This window comes from Centruroides vittatus, unplaced genomic scaffold (genome assembly GCF_030686945.1).
Source record: "Centruroides vittatus isolate TY-2023 unplaced genomic scaffold, ASM3068694v2 contig_1213, whole genome shotgun sequence".
In the NCBI taxonomy this organism is placed as follows: domain Eukaryota; kingdom Metazoa; phylum Arthropoda; class Arachnida; order Scorpiones; family Buthidae; genus Centruroides; species Centruroides vittatus.
Window position 1 is genome coordinate 2,047,494 of NW_027120776.1, and position 22,385 is coordinate 2,069,878.

At 37.6% G+C, this 22,385-nt stretch overlaps 2 protein-coding genes across 2 annotated transcripts; both read left to right on the forward strand.

The window, feature by feature from the left end:
- Positions 1-2,555: 2,555 nt before the first annotated feature.
- Positions 2,556-10,503, forward strand: LOC136986513 (glucose dehydrogenase [FAD, quinone]-like). Its single transcript, XM_067284066.1, has 10 exons — positions 2,556-2,828; positions 3,699-3,879; positions 3,949-4,080; positions 5,240-5,361; positions 6,190-6,360; positions 6,438-6,585; positions 7,375-7,535; positions 9,350-9,527; positions 9,593-9,815; positions 10,342-10,503. The coding sequence occupies exons 1-10, from the start codon at positions 2,715-2,717 to the stop codon at positions 10,475-10,477; spliced, it is 1,566 nt and encodes a 521-aa protein (XP_067140167.1). The 5' UTR covers positions 2,556-2,714; the 3' UTR covers positions 10,478-10,503.
- Positions 10,504-15,973: 5,470 nt separating this feature from the next.
- LOC136985663 (four-domain proteases inhibitor-like) lies at positions 15,974-20,046 on the forward strand. The gene is made up of 7 exons (XM_067282990.1): positions 15,974-16,194; positions 18,084-18,261; positions 19,098-19,244; positions 19,316-19,365; positions 19,448-19,562; positions 19,631-19,774; positions 19,844-20,046. Exons 1-7 carry the CDS (start codon positions 16,131-16,133, stop codon positions 19,905-19,907), a joined length of 762 nt encoding a protein of 253 aa, XP_067139091.1. The 5' UTR covers positions 15,974-16,130; the 3' UTR covers positions 19,908-20,046.
- Positions 20,047-22,385: the final 2,339 nt, after the last annotated feature.

The following is a 22,385-nucleotide window of genomic DNA, read 5'->3' on the forward strand; positions in this document are numbered from 1 at the left end:
GGTCTCGCCCTTTTAAATTTATTATTTAACGCAGGACCTCTTATTATAGCTTATGTTTATAAGTCTAAATCTTAAAATATCTGAGGATGGTCTCTTTTAAACGATTTCCCTGTAATTTTCATCTAGGAGGTACACTACAATAGAAGTTTGACCATAGTCGTGCAATTTACAACAATTTATAAGATTACTAAGAAGGAAAATCCTATTTAGGTGATTAAAGACAAGGATCTCAAGTTAAAGAAGGAATCTTTATTTATCTTAAGATTCCTATTAAGAAAAATTATGAACTAATAGCTTTTGTGACAGTTTTTATGTAATTTTGTATAGTAAAACCTGTAAATAACGGCCATCTATTAAACGGCCGTTTTTCGGAGGTTGTTTGTATGCATTTCATAAAGAAACGTTCAATTAAAAAACGGCAGATATAGCCGAATCCTCTAACAGCGGCCACCCGTAAACTGCTATTTAGAAGTGTCCGCTATTAGAGGTTCGGCCGCATCTGTAATAACAATTTAAACGTTGTAAATGCGACTAATTGGTGATATATACAAAACGTGTCCCCACTTTATAACCTCTGGCAGTGCTAACCTGTTTGACAGCTTGTCTTCCCGACTTTTTTACAATCTGTTAATAACTACGTTTAGCATACTAATAGATGTAATTGAAAAGAGATGCAGCTACCGGAAGAAAGCGCAAATAATAAACGTGACATCAATACAACTGAGGCCTTCTTTCAGCCCTGCTAAGCGCTGAAGAAAGGCCTCAATCTCGCTGTCCTTCAGCTTCTGTGCTGTATTAAAGTACCAACAAACCTTACTGCAGCTTTTGTCAGTGTAAACACTCTCCTCAGCTTCACTACACCCTTTCTGTTCTGCCTTAGTTTTTACGGTTGTGCCCTTATCACAAAGTAATCTTGTTTTTCTATCTTCTCTTTAGGCCCCCTTTCCTTCTTCCCTTCAGTTCCTAAAGAAGAAGGAAAAGAGGCCCTCTAAAGAAGTTGAAGGAGATTGAAACAAGTGAAAGGAGGTCTTCTACCTTTGTCTATCTGACTAAGGCACCCATTAGTACCCGAGTGGATAAAACTACTGAAGTGGTCGTGGTCGTGGGTTCGAGCCTCGCTAACTGGCTGGCCACGTGCGGTTTACCTGGTTTTCTTCACGTACGTAACACCTAAATAGGGGCCAATTTTCCATAAGAGACCTCCAGAAAGGCAGATCGCCCGTCGTGTTGCTGTATAGAAATAAAATCTAAATTTGACTAAGGTCCGAGCGACTTACCTTCACGAGGGCCCCAGTAGACTCAAAAAAGAAAAATCGGCAAGATATTGCATTTACGGGGGCCTAGACAACAATTGTTACAAGTGATTCATTATACTGTGTTTCTTATACGTTAATTTGACAAAATATAAAGGTGTTTCCTTATTACTACTTCGATGATTTAATATACTGGAGGCTTCAGGAAGGTGATTAGGGTCTCTCTTGGCCTTAGAAAGGCCATGCGTAAATAGAAGAACACCTACAACTACCGCGAGGTAGCCTAGTTATGGGCATTATTCTCTTCATTCGTAATACACTGGATATTAGGGAGGCCCAAAGGGGTGCAAAAGGAGCAACGTAACATCTTTCATCCCCGAACCTTGCTCATTATATAAAGGTTGCTTTTATGTGTGTATTATCAAACCATAAAACAAAGGACCCGAATTTACTCGACTGAAAGATCAATTCTTAGAGAGGCCCGGACCATTTTCAATTCTGAGGCCCTACCGTAAATGGTGTAAAATTCCTATAAGCATTTGTTACAAATGCTTTCGAGGGTCACTTAAAGGGGGCGAACTTAAGAATATACGAAAATCTATGGAAATTAATTAAATTCAAATTTTTTAGTTCATAAACTGTGAAAGGACACTTAGAATAAGTAGGTGACACGTAGTTAACAGAGCGTTTAAAGTGACAGTGCATTTATGCATCATCGATGTATATCGCGCATATCGTTAACATCAAGTTGCCCTTTAATGCTGGCATTTATTTTAAAATATTTCGGTGTAAAACTGGAACATCGCAGATTAAAAGAAAAGTGCCCTAAGAGGGTCTTTTAATCTGATAGCTTTTACGTATTGTGGAGGAACGTCAAAAAAAGTGGGTCAAAGTTCTCGTGTTTCCTAATTTATATCCCCAGGAAGTGGGTTACGCTTCCGGGAGTGCACCCTGTCCCGCCGCAAATCCTACTCATCGTGGGTTTGATCAGGACCACAATGGGAGAGGCAGAATGGTTAGTGAGAGGGTGGACATTTGGATGGATCACCCACGAAAAATTCTTTGGATTGTGTTGCAATATAGTTCATAAAATGTTGGATTGGATTAAGAAACACGGCAATGCAACACTTGGACGATCTGAAAAGGAGGATTGACAAGGAAGGCACTCATTGTAGATCGCTCTATGGGAGAATTGGTTTTTAAAGATATTTTTTTAAAACAATTTGTAAGTATTCGAATAAGACAGCAATCTTAATGGTTAACTGACTTTCGGATCACCCTATATTTAAAAAATATAAAATATCAGCTGTTACATTTCATAGGTTTGCTTTATTAATAAAAATTTAATTCCTTATTTTTTCAGTTGGAAGCGGATCAGCTGGTTCGGTGGTGGCTAGCAGGTTGTCGGAGGATCCGAATCACAGTGTTCTCTTGTTAGAGGCTGGGATAGAACCTAATAAAATGTCATACATCCCTCTCATGCCGTTTATTCAGAATGCGGATCTCGTAAATCCACCGAACTGGGGCTACAGGGTCTATCCACAGAAACGAAGCTTTTTTGGTTTTTACCACAATGTAAGTTCATAATTTTATTGGATCGTTGAGAAATCAAAATTAATTATTCATTCTTGGTTACTATCAAATTCTGTTCGTGTTCCATACTGCCCACCAGTGGTGCCGAGTGGATAAAACTACTGAAAATTGGTAGTGGAGGCGCAAATCCACAATCAACTGGTTCGTGGGTTCGCGCATCGCTACGGGCTGACCACGTGGAGTTTTCCCGGTTTTCTTCGTGTCTGTGGCACCTAGTTTCTCATAGAAAATCTTTCCGGGAGGCATCACCCACGTGTCGCGTTCGATGTCGTATACAAAGAAACAATCCACGCTGCTCACCTGTGGGGTCAGTGGCTAAAACCATTGAATATTGTTCTTGGGTTCGCGCCTCATCGAGTGTGGTTAGATGGAGTTTTCTTCACTTGTCTAACACTAATAGGGGCCATTTTTCCATAGAAGTTTTTCGGGAGGCACTGAAGCAGTGCCATAATTAGGCAGGTGCAACAGGTGCACACGCACAGGGCCCACTTGAAAGGGGGCCCAAAATGCATGTATTTGTTTTATTAATTTCCCAAACCTAATTAGTTAAGGGGCCTAAATGCAATTGCACAGGGCACAGGAATGGCTAGTTACGGCACTGCACTGAGGCATCCTTCCTTGGCAGGTTGCACAGACTTTCCCGTTAATCCTGAAATCCCTCTAAATTAAGCTCTTTTAATTGGAACAGATGAACATTTTTACACTTTTTTTATTTTGTTTTATCGGAGACACCACTGAAGTTGGAAACAAGTGGTTCCACAAAATGTTCTCTCTCTAAATAGGACATACTTTGTGGAACCACTGGTGTTTAACCTCGAGATTATTTTACAAATAACCATTAATTTGTTTCAGTCTTCCCCATGGTTAGCAGGCAGAGTTCTAGGAGGAACCAGCAATCTGAACTTTAATCTATACGTTAGAGGTCAACGAAAAGATTACGATTTGTGGGCCCAACAAGGCGCAATCGGATGGAGCTGGAAGGATATATTCGGATACTTTATCAGAGCAGAAAATAACATCAATTACCATAATGGTAATGCTTAATTAAATAAAAAAAACAACGAATAAAATTAGATTTTAAATTAATTTTTTTACTTTTTAGAATTTCATGGAGTAGGAGGTCCATTGACCGTTTCTCATTCGCCTTATTACAGCCCATTACTGAAAAACTTTTTGGGTGCAGTCAGAGAGATGGGTCTACCCATACGTGATTTTAATACCGATCGCCATGATTGTAAGTAATCGATTTTATTAGAAGAATCTTACTGAACATTTTCTAAGACTATGTTAAAACTCTGCTCGCCTATAATCGTAAGAGAAATGAGAATTCAATAGGTACCACAGATATATATTGCAACTACCATCGAACTGTATAAGATATTGAAAATTATGGGTTGTTATGAAGTGTTTCTCTGTTATATCCATTGAATAGACGACCGGATGGCCGAGGCGATTGAGGTGTCAGCTTAGTGATTTGTGAAATCTAGGATCAAATCCGGATGAACAATTCCTCGAATTTTTCGTGGCAGTCTGTCCCGGATATATTGTGCTCAGCTCTCACAATTCATCCTATCTATTGAGGGCATGGAAGAACTTAGTATGGGTGAGTTAAACAGGCCCTCTTAGTGCCCATAGAATTTCTCCTAAGAGTCCAAAAATCGTCGAATTTCGTGCCTTTGAATAAATTATACTAATAAATGGAATTTTCAATGGATATAGTAAAGGCGTTCTCCGTAACAAACTTATTACAATTCATAATTTTAATGATTTTCAATAAATTGTAACGATCAATGTGGGGCTTATTAACTCTCCGCCCTGTAAGTACAAAAAGGTGCCCATTGTGGATTCTGCCAGGAACACAGCCGGATAGTGAGGGATAGAGCCCGACTTATCTGAGATGGACTATTTCCCGAAAAATTCCTGGAGGGTTTTCGACCCATATGAATTTGATCCAAGATCTGTCAGAGCGGTAGGATACCACCTTAACCGCTCGACCCTCTGTTGAATCAGTGAGGTTTTAACGAGTATCTGTTGTGAAGGGTTTTTCGTAATATCCAATACCTCTTCAGTAAGTAAAACTTACTTAAGAAGCATGAAATTCGATAAATGAGATTTTCGTGGTTCTATAGTTTGATAGACATGACGAGTGCCATTGATAATCTATACAATATACACTAAGTTTCATTTCCCTTGTAGTTATAGTCGAGTTGAGGATCTCTTATGGGGTCTTTAATATATTCTTTTTCCTTTTAATAGTAATTTTTATGTCACAAATAAATTTTAAAAAGTGGTAATTACCTCACCTTGAATATACCTTGGCATCATAAATTTAATCTATTGTGCAATATGAGCAATTCTCAGTAAATTATTTGCATTTACTATTTATTTTGCAGCATTTTATATCAGTCAAGGGACTATCGAATATGGAAAAAGGAAAAATTCGTATACAGCATACATCAAACCAAACTTGCATCGACCGAATTTAAGAGTGATGACTTCAGCACTAGTTACTAAGGTAGTGCCATTTAAACGTTTTAAAACTTCGAATCTCTGTAGGTTTATATTTTAAACACGTGGATTTTCACAGAAAATACTCGGAATAACACGGGATTTTATGCAAACTTTAGTTACAACTGCCAGCAAGTAGCATTAGAAGAGGCGTGCCCACCTGTGACGGAGTTAATAAAACCACCGAACATTAGTACTTGATCGCGGGTTCGCGCCTGATTCAACAGGCTGGCCGAGTAGACTTTTCAGGTTTTCTTCGTGGGGTTAACACCTAGAGGCCAAAAAGCTCTGGAGGTCATCTTGGCAGATAATCCGTGTGTTGTATTTCCTTATTCCATCGATCCAATCCAATCAAACAATACAGAAGTGACATCTGTAAGGCAAGAACATACTAGCAGAAACTGGCTGCAGAGAGAACTTGATAAAACCGATTGTCTGTATACATTATGAGCGCTACCTGTCGGCAGAAAATGTAACTAAAGTTTGTATAAATCGTTTTTATATTATTCTGAGTATTTCTGTTAAAGACCGGATGATCGAGCGACTGAGTAGACCAGGGATCGATTCCAGTCGGGAAAAAAACCCCAGGTATTTTTCGGGTTTTACCATTATAGGTGGGCCTGGACCATCAATGCAAGGACCACTCATAATGGCTTGATAATAAACGCCTCTCTTAGTGCCCATTGGACGAAAATTAAATTATATTTCTATTGTTTAAAGTCAAAATTTACCGAGATGAATTTTTAAAAGTTGTGCCTGACGTTGCCATTGTCTTCTATATATATTCCATAGTAATAAGCAGCCCATAAATTTTCCACATTTCTTCTTTAATTAGATATTAATAGACGAGTTTAAGCGAGCAAAAGGAGTGAGTTACGAATATTTTAACGTCACTAAAATAGTATACGCTAGAAAAGAAATAATCATCTCTGCCGGAACAGTTAACACTGCCAAACTGCTTATGCTGTCTGGAATAGGACCTCGCGAGCACTTACACGAATTAGGAGTAAGTAGAAATAGGTGAAAAGTATATGTAAATTCTTTATTTCTTATATTAATGATCTAAATAAGTTGCCTTTTTAGATTGCAGTCGTAGCCGATTTACCTGTTGGAAAGAACTTTCATGACCATGTCACCACTTCTGTCATTTTTACAATAGATAAACCATATTCTTTACATACGCTATCATTCACACCAAAAGATTTTATGGACTATAAATTTCGTGGAAGAGGTAGGATTTTCAATGGTTATAAACTGATAGATACGGGATTGCCCCTAATGGACCATAAAAATCTTACTCAAATTGGCATTTGGAGCCAGATTACAATACGTTCGTCCTCAACTTTAATGTATATTCTTGAGTGCGGTTGATTGGATCGATGGGTTAAGGCAACGTAACACTTGGTATCTGCCAGGGAGGAACTTTTCCTGGGTGGACTTCTGTAAGAATCTTATCCTTATTTAGGTGTCCTAGACACGAAGAAAAGTAGGAAAAATCCACTCGGCCATCTCGATGGTCAGGCGCGAACCAACGACCAATTTATTCATTGTTCAATATTCCAGCGTTCAATGATATTATCCATTCCGGCACTAGTGGGGCTGAGGATTACATCGAGTGAACGTCACAGAGGGGTTTCTCTCTGTAATGTCCATTTTAATTTAATTTCCTTTCTGTTTGTAAGCTAAATGGTGAAGTGAGGCATCATGAAAGGGCCTGAATATTCTGATCTGAATTTTGAGATTGCTCGAAAGTAAGATTATGCCCAATTCTCAAAGCAACTCGAAGATGTAGGAAGAGCTTAAGTAATCTATTGCGTGTGAAATCTTTGTCATTCTAACAGACATTACGTGGTGATATCAAATTACGATAAGATTGAAGAGGATGGAAATGCATATTTGGACACATTGTAACAAAAGATATTTGAGCAAGATTTGTATACCTATTGTAATAAGAGCGTTGATCTTGGTAAGCCATCATTTTGGGCATCCGGCGACTTATTAACTTTTATCTAAATTACAGGTCGTTTGACTTCCTTAGCTGGGGTGGAAGTCTTAGGATTCTTGAGGACTTCCGTAGAGAAGGAAGGTTGGTCGGATATTTTAGTTGCCATTTCTGCAAATTCATTATTATCTGATACAGGTTTGCCTCTTCTTACACCGCAAGTGGGTTTTAGGAAAGATGTAAGTGTTTTTAAATTATCTTTTGTAAAATTATATACTGTATTTTAAACCTAAAAATTTCTAATTAACTATATTATTATTATGTTGGGTTAAGTTAGATATACTCGGTTAACACCGGTGGCTAAGTACTATGCCGGACCAAAGTCAAGGCATAGTAACCAAAACAGAAATTAAAGAAGTGTATCAGTGTGTGTGTCTGTATTCAGGAATTTTCTCACAATATGACATGTATTCAATATAGTGGCTTTCTGTACAGTGATGTATGTGTTTCTATTCAATTGTAATGTGCCCAGGCTTTTGTGTAGTGTGTGTGGTATGACACCTGTAGAGGAGAGAACAACAGGTACAATATGCACCCTATCCATCCTCCACAGATGCCTTATTTCCTGGGCGAGTTCTGTGTACTTGCTAATTTTTTCAGTGCATGCGTTTTGTATATTGTGAGTGTTTGGAATGGATATGTCTATAATGTATGTGATTTTATTGTGTTTGTCAATGAGTGTGATGTCTGGTCTGTTGTGGTAAATTGTTTTATCTGTGATTATGGCTCTGTCGTAGTACATTTTGTGCGTGTTGTTTTCCAATACTGTCTGTGGAATGTATTTGTAGTATGGTTTGTGGATGTCTGCTAATTTGTGTTTCTTTGCAAGCTCTTGGTGTATTATATTTGCTACTTGGTTATGTCTGTGTAAATAATCTGTCTGTGCCAAGAGCTTGCAACCAGAGGTGATGTGTTGTATAGTTTCTGGCATGATGTGACATTTTCTGCATGTGTCATTTGTGAGTGTTGCATCTTTGAGTATGTGTTTTCTGTAGTTTTTAGTATTTATGACCTGATCCTGTATGGCAATCATGAATCCTTCCGTCTCCCCAAAGAGGCATCCCCGAGCTAACCAGCTGTTTGACGCAGTTTTGTCAACAAAATCCTGGGCCAGATCGTAAGGATGCCTGCCATGGAGTGCCTTTCGAGCCCACGATTGCTTAATGGTGTCTATGCTTTTTATATGTTGTGTTGTGTCCATATGATGTGAGTGTAAGTTTAATGGTGTGTTATTCGAGTCTGCTAGAGTTACTGCTTTATGTAATTGTGATGTTTCTTGTTTTTTGTAGAAAAACTCTCGCAGTGACTGTATTTGTTTGTAGTGAAGGTTAACTATGTCAATCAGGCCACGTCCGCCATCTTTACGTGGAAGGGTTAATCTTTCTGTGGCGGATTTAGGATGATGTTGTTTATGCTTAGTAAGTGTTGTTCTTGTTTTCCTTTGGAGTTGCTCGAGATCTGTGTGAGTCCAATGTATAACTCCAAAAGAATATGTGAGTACTGGGATGACATATGTGTTTATTGCTTTAACTGTGTGTTTTGCATTTAACTCTGTTCTGAGAATAGCATTTAACCTACTTTGGTATTCTTTAATTAATCTTTGCTTTATTTGTGTATGTTCTGTTAGTTTGGCCTGTTGGAATCCTAAATACTTGTAGAACTCGCCCTCTTCCATGGATTCAATAATGTCTCCATTTCCAAGTGCAAAATCTTCTTTCTTCAGGATTCCTTTTTCTATGTGAAGTGTTTTGCATTTATCTAGGCCAAATTCCATTTGTATGTCCTTGGTGTATGAATGTGTGATTTGTAGGAGTTGATGAAGTTGTTTTTGTGTGGATGCATAAAGTTTTATGTCATCCATGTACATGAGATGTGACAGTGTATACTGTGTTGTTTTTTCATGCCTGATATTGTAGCCATATTGTGTGTTGTTTAACATGTTGGATAATGTTATTATTATTATTATTATTATTATTATTATTATATATTACAGGTATACATCAATGCATTTAGCAGATATAAATTCAAACATACTATTTCGTGTACCCCAATTTTTGTACGTCCGAAAAGTCGCGGTTTCGTTAAATTGAAGTCTGACGATCCATTTGATCAGCCCATAATTAATACCAACTACTTTGCCAAAATAGAGGATCTCCTGTCTTTGATAGAAGGTAGGGAGGGACCTTAATTTTTTAAAACGTATTAAGCCAGTTGTTTCACGAAATATAAATTGTAGGAGTGAAATTCTGCAAAGCATTCGGGAGGACACATTCCATGAGAAAAGTTGGGACACAGGAAATTGAATCTGTATTCCCTATGTGCGATCATCTCCCTTACAACAGCGATGAATACATGGCATGTGTGTTAAGAGTATTCACAGGTAGCCTTTACCACGGTAGCGGTACTTGCAAGATGGGCGATCCTTACGATCCTAGGACAGTTGTGGATCCAACTCTAAGGTAAGTAAGCTAAATTTAGGCAAGAACTTTCTTAGAAAATCGTATACATATTACATCACGTGATTAGATGAAGATACACACTATCTATACAGAAATGTAACAGGCCCATTATGGTTTTAATAATGTGTTTCTAATCAGAAATTTAATGATTCTAAGGGATCCGGTTTCGAGTCTGGATTGGAGCTTTAGAAATTTTTATGTGTTTTGGACCTCTTCTCGTCAATTCAGCTTCATTCCGTTGCTAGCTTAGTCAGTAGGGCCTTTTTTACATAAGCCTTATTTGGTTACGTATGACCCTGTTCCTTACTATCCAGTTTCCCTATTGTGCATTTGGCCAAATATATTAGGGCCATACAAAAAGAATCCTGTTTATGTAAAAGCTTTTGTCATCTCGATGGGGAATGAGCTAAAAAGCAGAAAAAATGTGTTGTATGGCATTTGTATGATCTAGAAATTCGCTTTATAATTTTTTAAGTTATATAAATCATTTGTATTGATATTAATTAATCACGCATTATTATTTCAGAGTGAAAGGCATAAGGAATTTGAGAGTGGCAGATTGTTCAGTGATGCCTACTCTAGTGGGAGGATTGCCTCATGCAACGGCTGTCATGATTGGAGAAAAAGCAGCGGATTTAATTCGTCTTGAACCTTACAGTTGACCGTTACAGATTTTAGTTGTTTTATTCTCTTTATATACTTATTCTCGTTTATTGTTTGCATTTAAAGTATACAGATTGACCTAAACAGTCAGCAAATCTGTGTGTAGTCAAAATATAATTTGCATATTCAGAGCCATTTTAAGATTATATGAGGCCTCTAGCTCAATTTTTAGAGGAATCACACGAGTACAGTAGAATCCGGTTATTGTAATCACGGATAATACTATCAATCGGCTATTGCTACCATAATAAATCGATCCCAAAACACTACATAGAAATCATCGGACTATTATAATCATACTTCGGCTATTGTTATCAATTACACTATGGACAAACTGTAAGAATTCTTAGAAAATACGTGTACTGTAGATCTTTACTTAAATCGTATCTTTGGGGATGAACATTCCTGCTGCGATTTCTGTAGTTTAATTTTATGATCTGTTTGAGTTAAAAACACATGTTTATAGGATACAGCATATAGAAATGTGTAATGTACAGCTTATTACAAACTGTACACATTCGTACTGTAATTATTCGTAATAAACTGTGTTCAATAATAAATATTGTTATCCTCTGTTTAACAGCTGGTTATTGTTATCGAAAGTTACGAGTCTTAGAGTGGAATTCACTGTATTAATTGATCGTTTGTCGCGGGTTTGCGCCCGATCAAGGCGTTTTCCGGGTTGAGTCTTTCATCCCTTCACATATTGATGAATAAGGCAATTCAACACCTCAGCAACCCCTAAAAAGACGAAGCCCGACGTTAAGGCGGCTTTCTGTATATTGAAGAAGGATCTTATTTTTTAAAGTACAGAAGTTGAATAAGGTGGTAATTTAGCCTATACACTGATTAAGTGACTTTTGGTTCTTTCTGTAGTGTGACCTTAAAGTCAGTTAAATACTAATTTAAATACGTCTTTTTCCCCTAAGAGTCAAATTATAGTATAATTTTACAATTAAGAAAACATTTATATGAAGCAATATGTGATAATTATAAATATTTTAATTATTTTATCAAGGAAAAAAACGAAGGCCTGCAAAGTTTATGTAATCGTCAACAGATGGCATTGAGATCGATTTCTCTTGTACACTGTTGCCAGATTTTTTTTATTTAAAAAAAAAACGAGTGGTAAATTTACGTTGTTCAGGAGAATAATTTTCAGACATATTTTATTCATTTTTTTATAAAATAAAAATTGCATTCTTTTCATTAAGACGAATGTATTTTAAAATATTCATAAATGGCTTACCACTAGCGCGAGGCGATTAAGTTGACATCTTATTATATTATTTGTATGAATTACGTTTTTCTTGTTGATTCAACGACCCTCTTTCATAACGTTCTTCTTTTATAAAAATCACATAAATTAATCTCGAAGACATTTTATCATCATTTTTTTTTTTTTTGCTTTAAAATAGGTATAATTTATGTTAATTACGATATTCTAAATTCCTAAAAGATGTATTATATAATAAAGTTGACTTTTGGGTCATGTTCTCTTTTACATAATTCAAAAATCCATTAAGGGATTTAAATATAATCTAAATAAGTCATGGTCTAAGATATATTCAGAATTACAAAGGAAGGGTCATCACATTAGAAATCACTTTATAATGTTTCAAATTTGATATTTCTTGACCCCACTGCGGATCAGACCGGCCTCTAATGCGTATAATTATGCCCATTCGTGCGATTTGTTTGTTTCCTTTTGCCCCGAGGACACTAAAAGAGCCTTTTAGTTGCATTCATTATAAGTTCGGGTAGGCCCGATATATCCGCCGTGTTAAATTTCTGAAATTTCTAACACAAGCCTCGAACCTGATCCCCAAAGCGACAGACATTCTAAATGTCAGGAGGGTCAATTGCTTTATTTATTTATTTTTATTCTGTACTTACTGAATCACTGACAATATTTTAACAAGGAGCAAGTTAACATGATTAGGAATGTTTTTAATACAGGGTGATTCAAAATACCTGTGATTCTCATAACATCAGACGTGTTAGCATGTATTAGTCATAGATAGGAGGAATGTATTAGTGTGAGCATTTAGAGAAATGGTGCTCAAATAATCCTATTCTACGTAATTGCATGGGGATTCTATGTGATGACAGGCAGTCAAGGAGTCAGAATGCCGCTCCTTAACATTTGAATAATGCTAAAAACTCCACGTATTAAGCCCATATTCGAGGCATGAACCCGCGATCAACTACCAGAATTCAGTGGTTTATCCAATCGGCTACTATGGGATCCCTCAAAGCCAAAGTACACATAAATTCAGCCCTGAAAACACCCAAGCTTTAATATGGACATAAGGATTGACTTTTTTGCATTGCACTTAAACGATTGTTACATATTTATATTTATTTAATAGGGTAATTGTAGAAATTCAGGATCCAAATATAAATGTTATAATTCCTTTAAAAATATAGAAGTGAAGAACAAAATAAATTATCATTGAAAAAACACTGAATAAAGTCTCTAACGAGAGCCATGTCTATTATTGTATACAGAAATTATGGCCCCAAGCACTTCCATTATCATCGTTACAATCACTTTTTCCCTCTTATAATATACTTATCACGCATATTACGAAGGTTGTTTACATTCGAACATTCATGATCCTGCTACCTGCAAATTAGTGACTGAAATGCCATTTACAAGGTGTGATTTAAAGTAAATAACTGTAATTTCTCGCTCGTGACAAAGAAATTTTAATGCTAAATTCGGAAAGATTTTATAACAAAGTATTATTATTGAACTTTCGAGTAATTACGTCGTGTGTATTCGTAGGACGACTTGATTCTGATTCTTCTATTAAGTATAGCGGTGTTTATATATAAGCTAGAGAAGGCCTAGGGCCTACTCAAAAGTCCAGCACTATAAGAAGACAGTATAGGATCCAGTACTGTAATCATTTTATTACACGAGTTTAAAATCTTCCCCCTTATATTCACTCATAGAAAGGGCCTCGTATGTACTAAAGATTAGGATCACAAGTGGCTCTACACAAGGCATAGAGGGTTAACAGATTTCTTCCTTTCCAATAAGGAAAAAGGGGTTAACTGGCAAACCACCCAATATAATGAAGGATTGCATTGTCGAAGAATTTAATTAGAATTAAAAAAATAATAATAATAAATTTGCCCAACAGTATCTTCACGAACCACAATTTCTCATGTATTAGCCATTATGATAATTAAAACTGACTAAATAGGAACTTATAAAACAATAGATGAACCTTGACAACGTAACCCCATTAACTCGAAATAACTAATAATAATCAATTTTACGAAGGAAAAAAAATAATAAATATATAAAATTATCTTCTTTACTGTTTAAATATTTTAGCCATTTTCTCCGCCGTATTGTTCGTGTTCTGGACGATCGGCACAGTTTTTAATGAATTAAATTAATTAATTGAGTTCCTATTTCGTTCATGCAACTCTTGACTGCGCCTAGCCTCAGGTTATGAGAACACCACGATCGTACACGTGAGTATCACGCGAGAAAAAAAGGATCCTCGACAATCTTGTGCTAATACCCTTGTAAATCGATGTGCACCCCCTGGGTTCTGGTAACTCTAAACTAGGATTTTTCCCTCTTCATCTCATGACTCATTTTATGTAATAGTCTACTCCATATTCTTTTCACGCGCTCCATCAGAATGGGTTCTCAACCCTATTGGCGCTCATACAACTTTTGATGGCATGCTGAGTTGCCATTGTTGCATCAAATTTGTCCTTATATGCCCTTGTTTCTACAGTTTCTGCGAACTCATTTCGTTAAAGGATCAAATTGGATCCCTTAAAAAATGATTGGTAGATTGATTGATAGGTAGGATTACCAATGGATCTACCACTAAAAATCCTTCTGGAAAGGAGGACTTTAATGGTATAGAGGAATCTACCAATGGAGTCCTCCAGGGCAGCATCACATCAAAAGGGATGCCTTCCAGGAGGAATTTAATGAGAAACTGGCCTTTCTAAATTCCTAAAAGACACGTGGAGAAACCCGGAAAACTCCACATGGCCAGCCCATTGGCGAGGAGCGAACCCACTACCTGTTCCGAGTGTTTTATCCACTCGACCGCTGGTGGGCCTTCTAGGGAGTCCATTGCAGGTTAGGCCTGGTAAAAGGAGTGGGGCCCCTGAATATCGATCGCCAAAAACCCCTGGGTTTTGTCGACTTGTCCGGATTCGATACCGGTTCCCCCAGAGCGGTAGGCTGCCAAGAGTATTGTAAATAACAATATTTTCCTCTGTTGGGCGTAGACCGGAGCGTTATACCGGGGATGAAAAATTCAAACGCTCGTTTATCACGTGCCACAACGTTATCTCGCATTAACCGGTTGGCATTTAATGTTAATCGATAGTTAGTACGAAAAAGTGATTTCGATAAAAAGCATTCCATGAAAGTCATTACACAATTGGGATGTGTTTACGCAGTTTCGACACAATTAAGTGGGTCGCAGACGTGACGTAAATTTCGATGACTCTAATAGAAAAATAACAATGGATGTCTCCGGATAGGGGGTCATCCGATCAAAAAGTGGACAGTGACATTGTTTTTTTTTTCTATTAAACTCGCCCTTTAGTCCTGATTTTCTCGTGTTTATAAATAACTATTAAATGGGGGGACGATTCATTTATATTTAAAGCATAGTCATACAATTATGGAAGGTTTAAGTGGGTAATGATAGGAAAATTTGAAGTGTCCGGGAATTGGTGGAGGGGGAAGTTGGCAAAGTTAAAGTTGGTGCGAAAATTGAGGGAAATTAGGAGGAGGAGGAAATTGCGGAAGGTAGTGAGAAAATCAGGGGGGAGCCGAGATAGTGAAGGAATGGGGAGAGACTGAGGAAAAATGACGGAGCTAGTGCGAAAAAAACAGGGAAATTACGGAGGATGATGGGGGAAAATGGAGAGAAAATGAAAAAAATTGCGGAGGAAATAAGAGAAACGGAAGAAAAATAGGAAAAATTGAGGAGAAAGTGAGAAAATCGAAGAGAAAGTGGAAAAAATTGAAGATAAAGTGGAAAAATTAGGGGAAAATTTTAAGGAGAATTGCGGAGTCAGCTTCAGACTCCATTTAAATCTAAAATTAGAGTTTAAAAAAAAAAATAAAAGATCGAAATCCAAATTCTCGAATTTGAAGTAATTAAACTTTAACACAGACGATTTTACGGTAAATTTCCTTAAATTTCCCTCACTTTACCAGTCAAAATAGCTATTAATTGTCTGGCAAACGTTCAAAATCCTCGACGAATTAACATGAACATTAACTCCACTCGGAGCCGAGATATTACTTCACTAACGATTGTAAATGTGAAATTTCCCGAATTATAAAACAAAAATAAACAATTAAAAACGAAAATAAAATAAAATAAAATTCGAAAATTTCGATAGAGACGGGGGCGCACTTCCTCCTCCTCCTCTCCTTTTTAAAATGGTAGACCTTGGTGTGACGTCACGGAATCGACAGACCGAAACGCTTTCGCTTTCCTCTTATCCTCGGGGCAGTGGGCCGTCCTTGGCCACACAACAAACACACGAGGAGCACGTGCCCGGCGAGATGCACGACTTTCTACACTTGAGTCGCGTGATTGTACCTCGTGCCAGTGTTGGGTGCTAATTGTAGAGCTACCGTCAGTGCTAATGATGATCCACAGAATCGACTCTCTCCTCTTCTTCCTCTGCTTCCTAACCGTCATTCTGGCAGGTAAGAATAAACAATTGATTTGTGTGTGTGTTGCTTACATAACTTTACATTGTGTGAATTTCCCTATCAGTTCTATAGTTTGGTATGTAATTTCGCCTAGAGAACACCTCGACAGGGAGAATCAAAGAGAATTCATTGTGTTTTATGATACTTAACACACAATATGGCTATTGTCTGCCTTGATAATGCTTAAAAATTCCCTAATTTAACCTTAGTTATTAGAAGAATCATAAGAGGATGCTCGTTATATTCCGATAAAAACATCCCCACTACGTCTCATATTGTTTAGAATTCCCTAATTTAACCTTAAAGGGTGTAAATTTCCTTATTTCACGAATAAGTAACACAGGGAAAATTCCATAATTAATACACAGGCAGAACACACAAGCAGAGATCCATAAATATGCCAAGTACTGGTAGGAAATAAGCTCCATTTGCTGCAACCAGAAGGGCCTACACCTACTCGGTTTTTCAGTTACCGCTCTACATAGGGGAGGCATGTAAGGCCCTTTAAGACGGACAGAAGCGATTGAGGAAAGCCTTCGTAGCAACATTTTGTCATTATTTGAAGGAAGTTCACATTGTCTGGACTCTAGAAGCGTGACGAAAATTTTAACGACATTTTTAACGTCAAGGGTAGTCGACCTTCGTCCCTTAATGACAAGTAAGTCAATGGGACGTTTACTGTCCACAGATCGTTACACTTAGCGAAAAAATGTAAAATCCGGAGCCCATTCCGACTCGAATTTCACACGAGTTTTAAGAAAATTGGGGTGGAAGAGGCCCTAAACATCTACCGAATCTCGCTTTTCCTCCGTCCTCTCGAGGGGTGGAAAAAAATAGTGTCGAAATCTACGCGCTTAAAAATGGCGGTTTCGAAAAGGTACAGCGAAAGGAAGTACCCGTCATTAGTGAAGAATCCTTGTCAAATAGTCACGATTTTTCGTGAAACTTCTATTATGTAATTACTCACCCTGGAACAATAGGGATGAGTTCAGGGACAGAAGCTGTCAACGCGATTCGAAATAGCACTCGAAGGCTATTAATTATTATTCTGTTGAATATACTCACGAAATTATTTAAAGCATTTGTTCAATTCTTCCCCCCTCTCCTACCTTTGTAGTCACAGAAATGGACACAGTTGCCCAATTGGTTCCGTTTGTTTAACTTGTCACCTTACGTTGTCCGAACCAGTTTTCTGGGTATTTTTTCCGCTCTTTTTAGGAATTTTAGCTGGTTCAGATCCGTCGCGAGGCCTTTCGGAAGTCGACGGGGGCCTTGCCACTTAACTTTTAAGGCCTCGATAAATTAAAAAAGTAGAAATAACTTAAGATTTTAATTACGCTCATAATACGAGTTTCTTCTTATTGCATTAGAATTATACGCGTAACTTGCAACAAACGTTTCGAGGCCTCAAATGTGAGGCCTAGGCCAAATGATTCTAGCCTAATATTTGCTTGTTTTGGTCCTGCATTTACTTGCTCTGGACCTCACATTTAGCTGGCATCGGCCTTACAATATGCTCGCCCCTATCTGATAGGGCCCGCAACAGAGTACAATAAAACCAGATTCTTTTAAGTTTGGGCAATTATTTTGGGTAGCGTGCAATCAATTCCTGATGATCTTCGGAGGAAGATCGCTCTAGTTTGAAGAGTAATCACCTGCAGTTCCTTCATCCATTTTGTAAATGCCCATGGCAAGCAGATCGAAACGTTCTTTTTGCCCCATTGACTATGACCTTTACTCGATGCCACATGAATGATTCTTCAAGTAACCTACTGATCTGAAAACCCAAAGACTCCATTTTCTCACATGAAATTCCCTTATTGAAAAAATCTGTTGTCGGTCACGGGGAAGCGATCATTTTTAATTAAATGTAATTGTTTCAGTCGAAGAAGACGATGAAGATTCGCCTCAGAAATTATTCTTCATTGAAAGTTCCCAAAAAAGTCAACACCTGATAGATACTTGCAGAGGAAGATGCGATGCATCCAAGAGAGAAGCTGTGTGTGGCAGCGATAGGAGGGTATACAATAACTTATGCCAACTCCTACAAAATAATTGCAGGTACAGTAATTCATCATTTTCAATTAAATTTTAAATCCTCCTCCTCCTCCTCCTCCTCATCATCATCGTCGCCGTGTTCTAAGTCCAATTCTTACCTCTTCTTTCAACGTTCTCTCGTCTTATCATCTTGTAGAATTATCATCTTTATGGATATCATCTTTGTGATTCTGTATGTCTGTCCGTTTTTTTAACTCGATCTTTTCTTCTATGTTATATAATTATACGATTAATCGGTACAATCTTTCCCATGCTCATATAGGGCCTGAAAAAAAATCAAACGTATTATTATTATTATATTTTAACTATACGTAAAATAAATAATAATTGCTTAATTTCCTAAAATATTTTACTTACACCTCCAACCTCCATTATGTAAATTGCTTTTCATGTTGTCGTAGCGTTACGGCAGATTTAAATCGATTTATTTTGACAACCAGACATCCAGAACATCCACAGGAAATGGCACTTCGTACAAGCTCGTGTAGGCCAATGCCATAATAAAGGATAATTGGAGACTTTTCATTTCCATTTCGCTGCCCTTTAGATCGATTCCTCAAACTGCAATTAGCCAGAAGCGATCGCATTTCATCGAAAACAATGAAAACAATAACGTCCGATCACGTGAATAACTAATTTTGATGAAATTATTAAAGAAAAGACAAAAGGCCATTGTTTAATTTTCACGAATAACCATTTTAAAATGGCTTCTCCCGCCGACAAAACAAAAATAAAAGTATCGTCACAATTTTCTAGAAAATCAGCGGAATTACCTTTATACAAAGCGTAATTTCCCTTTCATTTGTATAATAATCCATTGTCACGCTTCCTGTTCCTAGGAACAACGTCAGCATTGCAGATTGGGAGACGTGCAGAGGGTTACACCCCCTCTGCCCCCGGAAGTGCCTCGAAATTCAAGATCCCGTGTGCGGTGACGACAACAATCTCTACCCTAATCTATGTGTTATGCACAGACAAAACTGCGGGTGAGTAATATACATAAAAAACACACAAAATTTCTCCAAAAAAATCCCCGAATTTAACGTTTCCTCCACAGGAAGATGATCTCGTCTCAACCATTGAAGTACTGTTTTGCTAGAGCAAGAGGTAACTGCAATTACTTATTTCATTGTGTTTAACAATAGAAATACACGTGTTTTATGCGTTATTTCACATTGATCCCTTGTAGAATTTCGTAGTTTCGATCCCTGTCCGAGTAAATGCTTGGACGTCTACAAACCGGTGTGTGGATCGAATGGCATCGTGTATCTCAACGAGTGCTACCTTCGCAAGCACACCTGCGGGTAAGTTAATTAAAAGTACAAGCAGTAATTTGCATAATTTTAATTAATTCTACGTCATAACATCGCAGACAAGACGTAGAAATGGTAAAGATCAGCCAGTGCGTACTGGTTAGGAAATGTCCTCAAGTCTGTGTGGCTCTTTACGATCCAGTCTGTGGCTCGGATGGCAAAATGTACCTCAACCATTGTCGAATGTTAAAGGATAATTGCGGGTAATTAATTACAAAATTAAGATTTTTTTTAATTAACAAAAATACCTCATTAATTAATTAAAATTCCAGTAAAGAAATCAAGAGAATGTCCAGAAAATTCTGTGGCAAGAAAGAAAGTAATCTTAGTTCATAAGTAATCTTGCAGAAAATGTCGGAAAATCTATGTTAAATTATGTAATTTCTGACATATTTTGTTACTACAATAATTAATTTGGTTTTATGTACAGTACAGTATTGTTTTATAATAAATTATACTTTTTATAGTTCCCTTTTATACATGTTCTAACTGTAATTAAGCAGCGTGTATATTGTCTTAAGAAAAATTTTAAGGACTTTCTATGAGAAAATGGTTCCTATTTTGGTGTTGCAAATGTAAACCTCGAAAATTCCATGTGGCAAGGTGCGAATCCACGACCAACTGCGAAACCATCCACTTCATGCAACTAGTGGGCCTTCATAATAAATACTCTGTATTTAAAGATCTTATAGGAAACGGGTTATTTTACCAATCGTTATGTCCCTTTTTTACCTTAGGGCCTGCTGGAGGTTCTGCAGGGTCCTCCCCACAGAACCTCCAGCAGGCCTAAGATTGTTGCACAAAGCTGAAAGGGAAAGTTGAGGAAGAAACATAACGAAAAAGACCTAGAATTTGAATGATTTCGTGAATTAACACCTAAATAGAGGCCAGTTTTCCTCAACAGATCGTCCACGTGTTGCGTGGTCTTACCCCAACAGTCCACTCTTCCTATGAATTAACTACCAACAGAAACCTTCTAAGGGCCTTTTTAGAATGCCTGTCAGCGTGTACGAACAGGCCCACAACCGAGGAATTTGAATCATGAGGGATGGGCCCGAAATTCCGTTTACGAAAATACCTGAACCGGATCTCTAGAGCGACAATTCATTTGACCATTGTGGTTGAGTAAACACGGGGTGACCTACCACCCTTCGAATGTTATAAAATCAATTGTCTCCTGTTCATTTACCCTGAATTACACTTAAAATTTGCACTACTCTCAACACAAATTATAGGGAGCAGAGTCTATACAGAGTGAGTTTATTCGCGTAAAACACCATTAGCCATTGTTCCCTCCTGTTCTACACCATCAAAAACTTGGAATTCTTTCGAATCATTCTGTAAAAAACTAATATTTATCAATTTAAAGAAACATATTTAAGAGTTTACACAACATCAATGTGTCCACTTTGTCTTGCCTGACTGATAAATATGTATTTTTCTGGTTACGTGGAGCCTGAAACAGGATACGCTATGGTGATTACGTATAACTTAAACACTTAAACATAATTTTGTATGTCATATATGACTTTTTACTAAGCGGTGCACAACCTGTAACACTTCACAGCGTTACAGCATCTGTCAGGATGACGATTTCCCATGTGTTTTCTTTGGCCTTGTGTTTTTCAGTAACTTCAAAGATACCAAAGTCGAGGCACGGCCTTTAGTTTTAGTATTCCGCCCTGTGGGCACTAAGAGGGCCTTTTTTAGCAAGTTCATTAATGGTTGGCCAAGCTCACAATGGGGCTGAAGCACGGGGCCCAACTCCCGAAAAATTCTTGGTCTCCAGGAGTAGTAGGCTGCCCCTTGACTGTTCGGCCATCAAAGGCACGACTTTAAAAATTCAGTGAACTCTGACCCTAAAAACGTGGGTTTTCACAGAAATATTCAGAATGAAACGAATTTTTAAATTGCTGTTTAAAAACATTTACGCAAATTATAGTTACGGTTATTGTCACTAGATAGCGCCGATAGGCTGACAACATTGATAGACCCTGTATAAAGAGAAACTGGACAACTAAAACTTAAACCCAGGTCCCTCAGAGCGGTACGATGACACATTAACCGCCATTATCACAATCATTATCGGGAATCGCCAAATCTGGCAACTCTGAACTCACGCAATTGAAAGAACTTAAAAATACGAATTTGAGTAGGAACCGTGTGTGTAAAATTCCACGACTTTCCCTGACCCTCACGTCCCTTACAGTAACTTTATAATATATTAATAAACTGGTAAAAATAACAGAAATCGTTTTATGCAATCAAAATTATTAAAATGATAAATATTACCATTTAAATTCATATTATTTATCACCACCACTTAAATTTTTGGGGAAATTTTGGGTCCTGAAAACACTCAAGGCAGCAGCCAAGGGGAGAAATTCTTTGACTTTTTGAAATTTTTCGCAAATTTCCTGACATTTCTCGACCACTAATTAAAATTTCCCATTTTTCCAGACTTTTCGGGTGCGTACGAACAACCCCTCTTTACATAATTTAGAAGAGGAATCAACAATGCTTACTGCATCAATAGCGGTTCCAAAAATCTTTAGAGAGAGAGGTGCAGAAAGGAAACAGTATGCCTTACAAATATTTTTTTTTTTACCACCCGAGGGCGTTACTCGAGAAAAACACCAAAGAGGGTGCAACTGCGTACTGCGTGCCCTCTAAATCCATTTTCCGATGCTTACAGTTGCTTATTTAAGCAGAGAGGCTTTGAAGGCACTCTTAGGGGTCCGGGATCGAATCCCACAAGAATTTATCGGGGAATGGTCTGTTTGGATACGTTGATTCTTATCTCTCACCACGTTG

Bases quoted from the DNA above. Each gene is read 5' to 3' on its own strand.
- LOC136985663 (XM_067282990.1), top strand. From the start codon at position 16,131: ATGATGATCCACAGAATCGACTCTCTCCTCTTCTTCCTCTGCTTCCTA. The intron at 18,262-19,097 runs GTACAGTAATTC...TCCTGTTCCTAG, and splicing joins CTCCTACAAAATAATTGCAG to GAACAACGTCAGCATTGCAG. The intron at 19,245-19,315 runs GTGAGTAATATA...TTTCCTCCACAG, and splicing joins ATGCACAGACAAAACTGCGG to GAAGATGATCTCGTCTCAAC.
- LOC136986513 (XM_067284066.1), top strand. From the start codon at position 2,715: ATGTCATACATCCCTCTCATGCCGTTTATTCAGAATGCGGATCTCGTA. The intron at 6,361-6,437 runs GTAAGTAGAAAT...TTGCCTTTTTAG, and splicing joins AGCACTTACACGAATTAGGA to ATTGCAGTCGTAGCCGATTT. The intron at 9,528-9,592 runs GTAGGGAGGGAC...TATAAATTGTAG, and splicing joins TCTCCTGTCTTTGATAGAAG to GAGTGAAATTCTGCAAAGCA.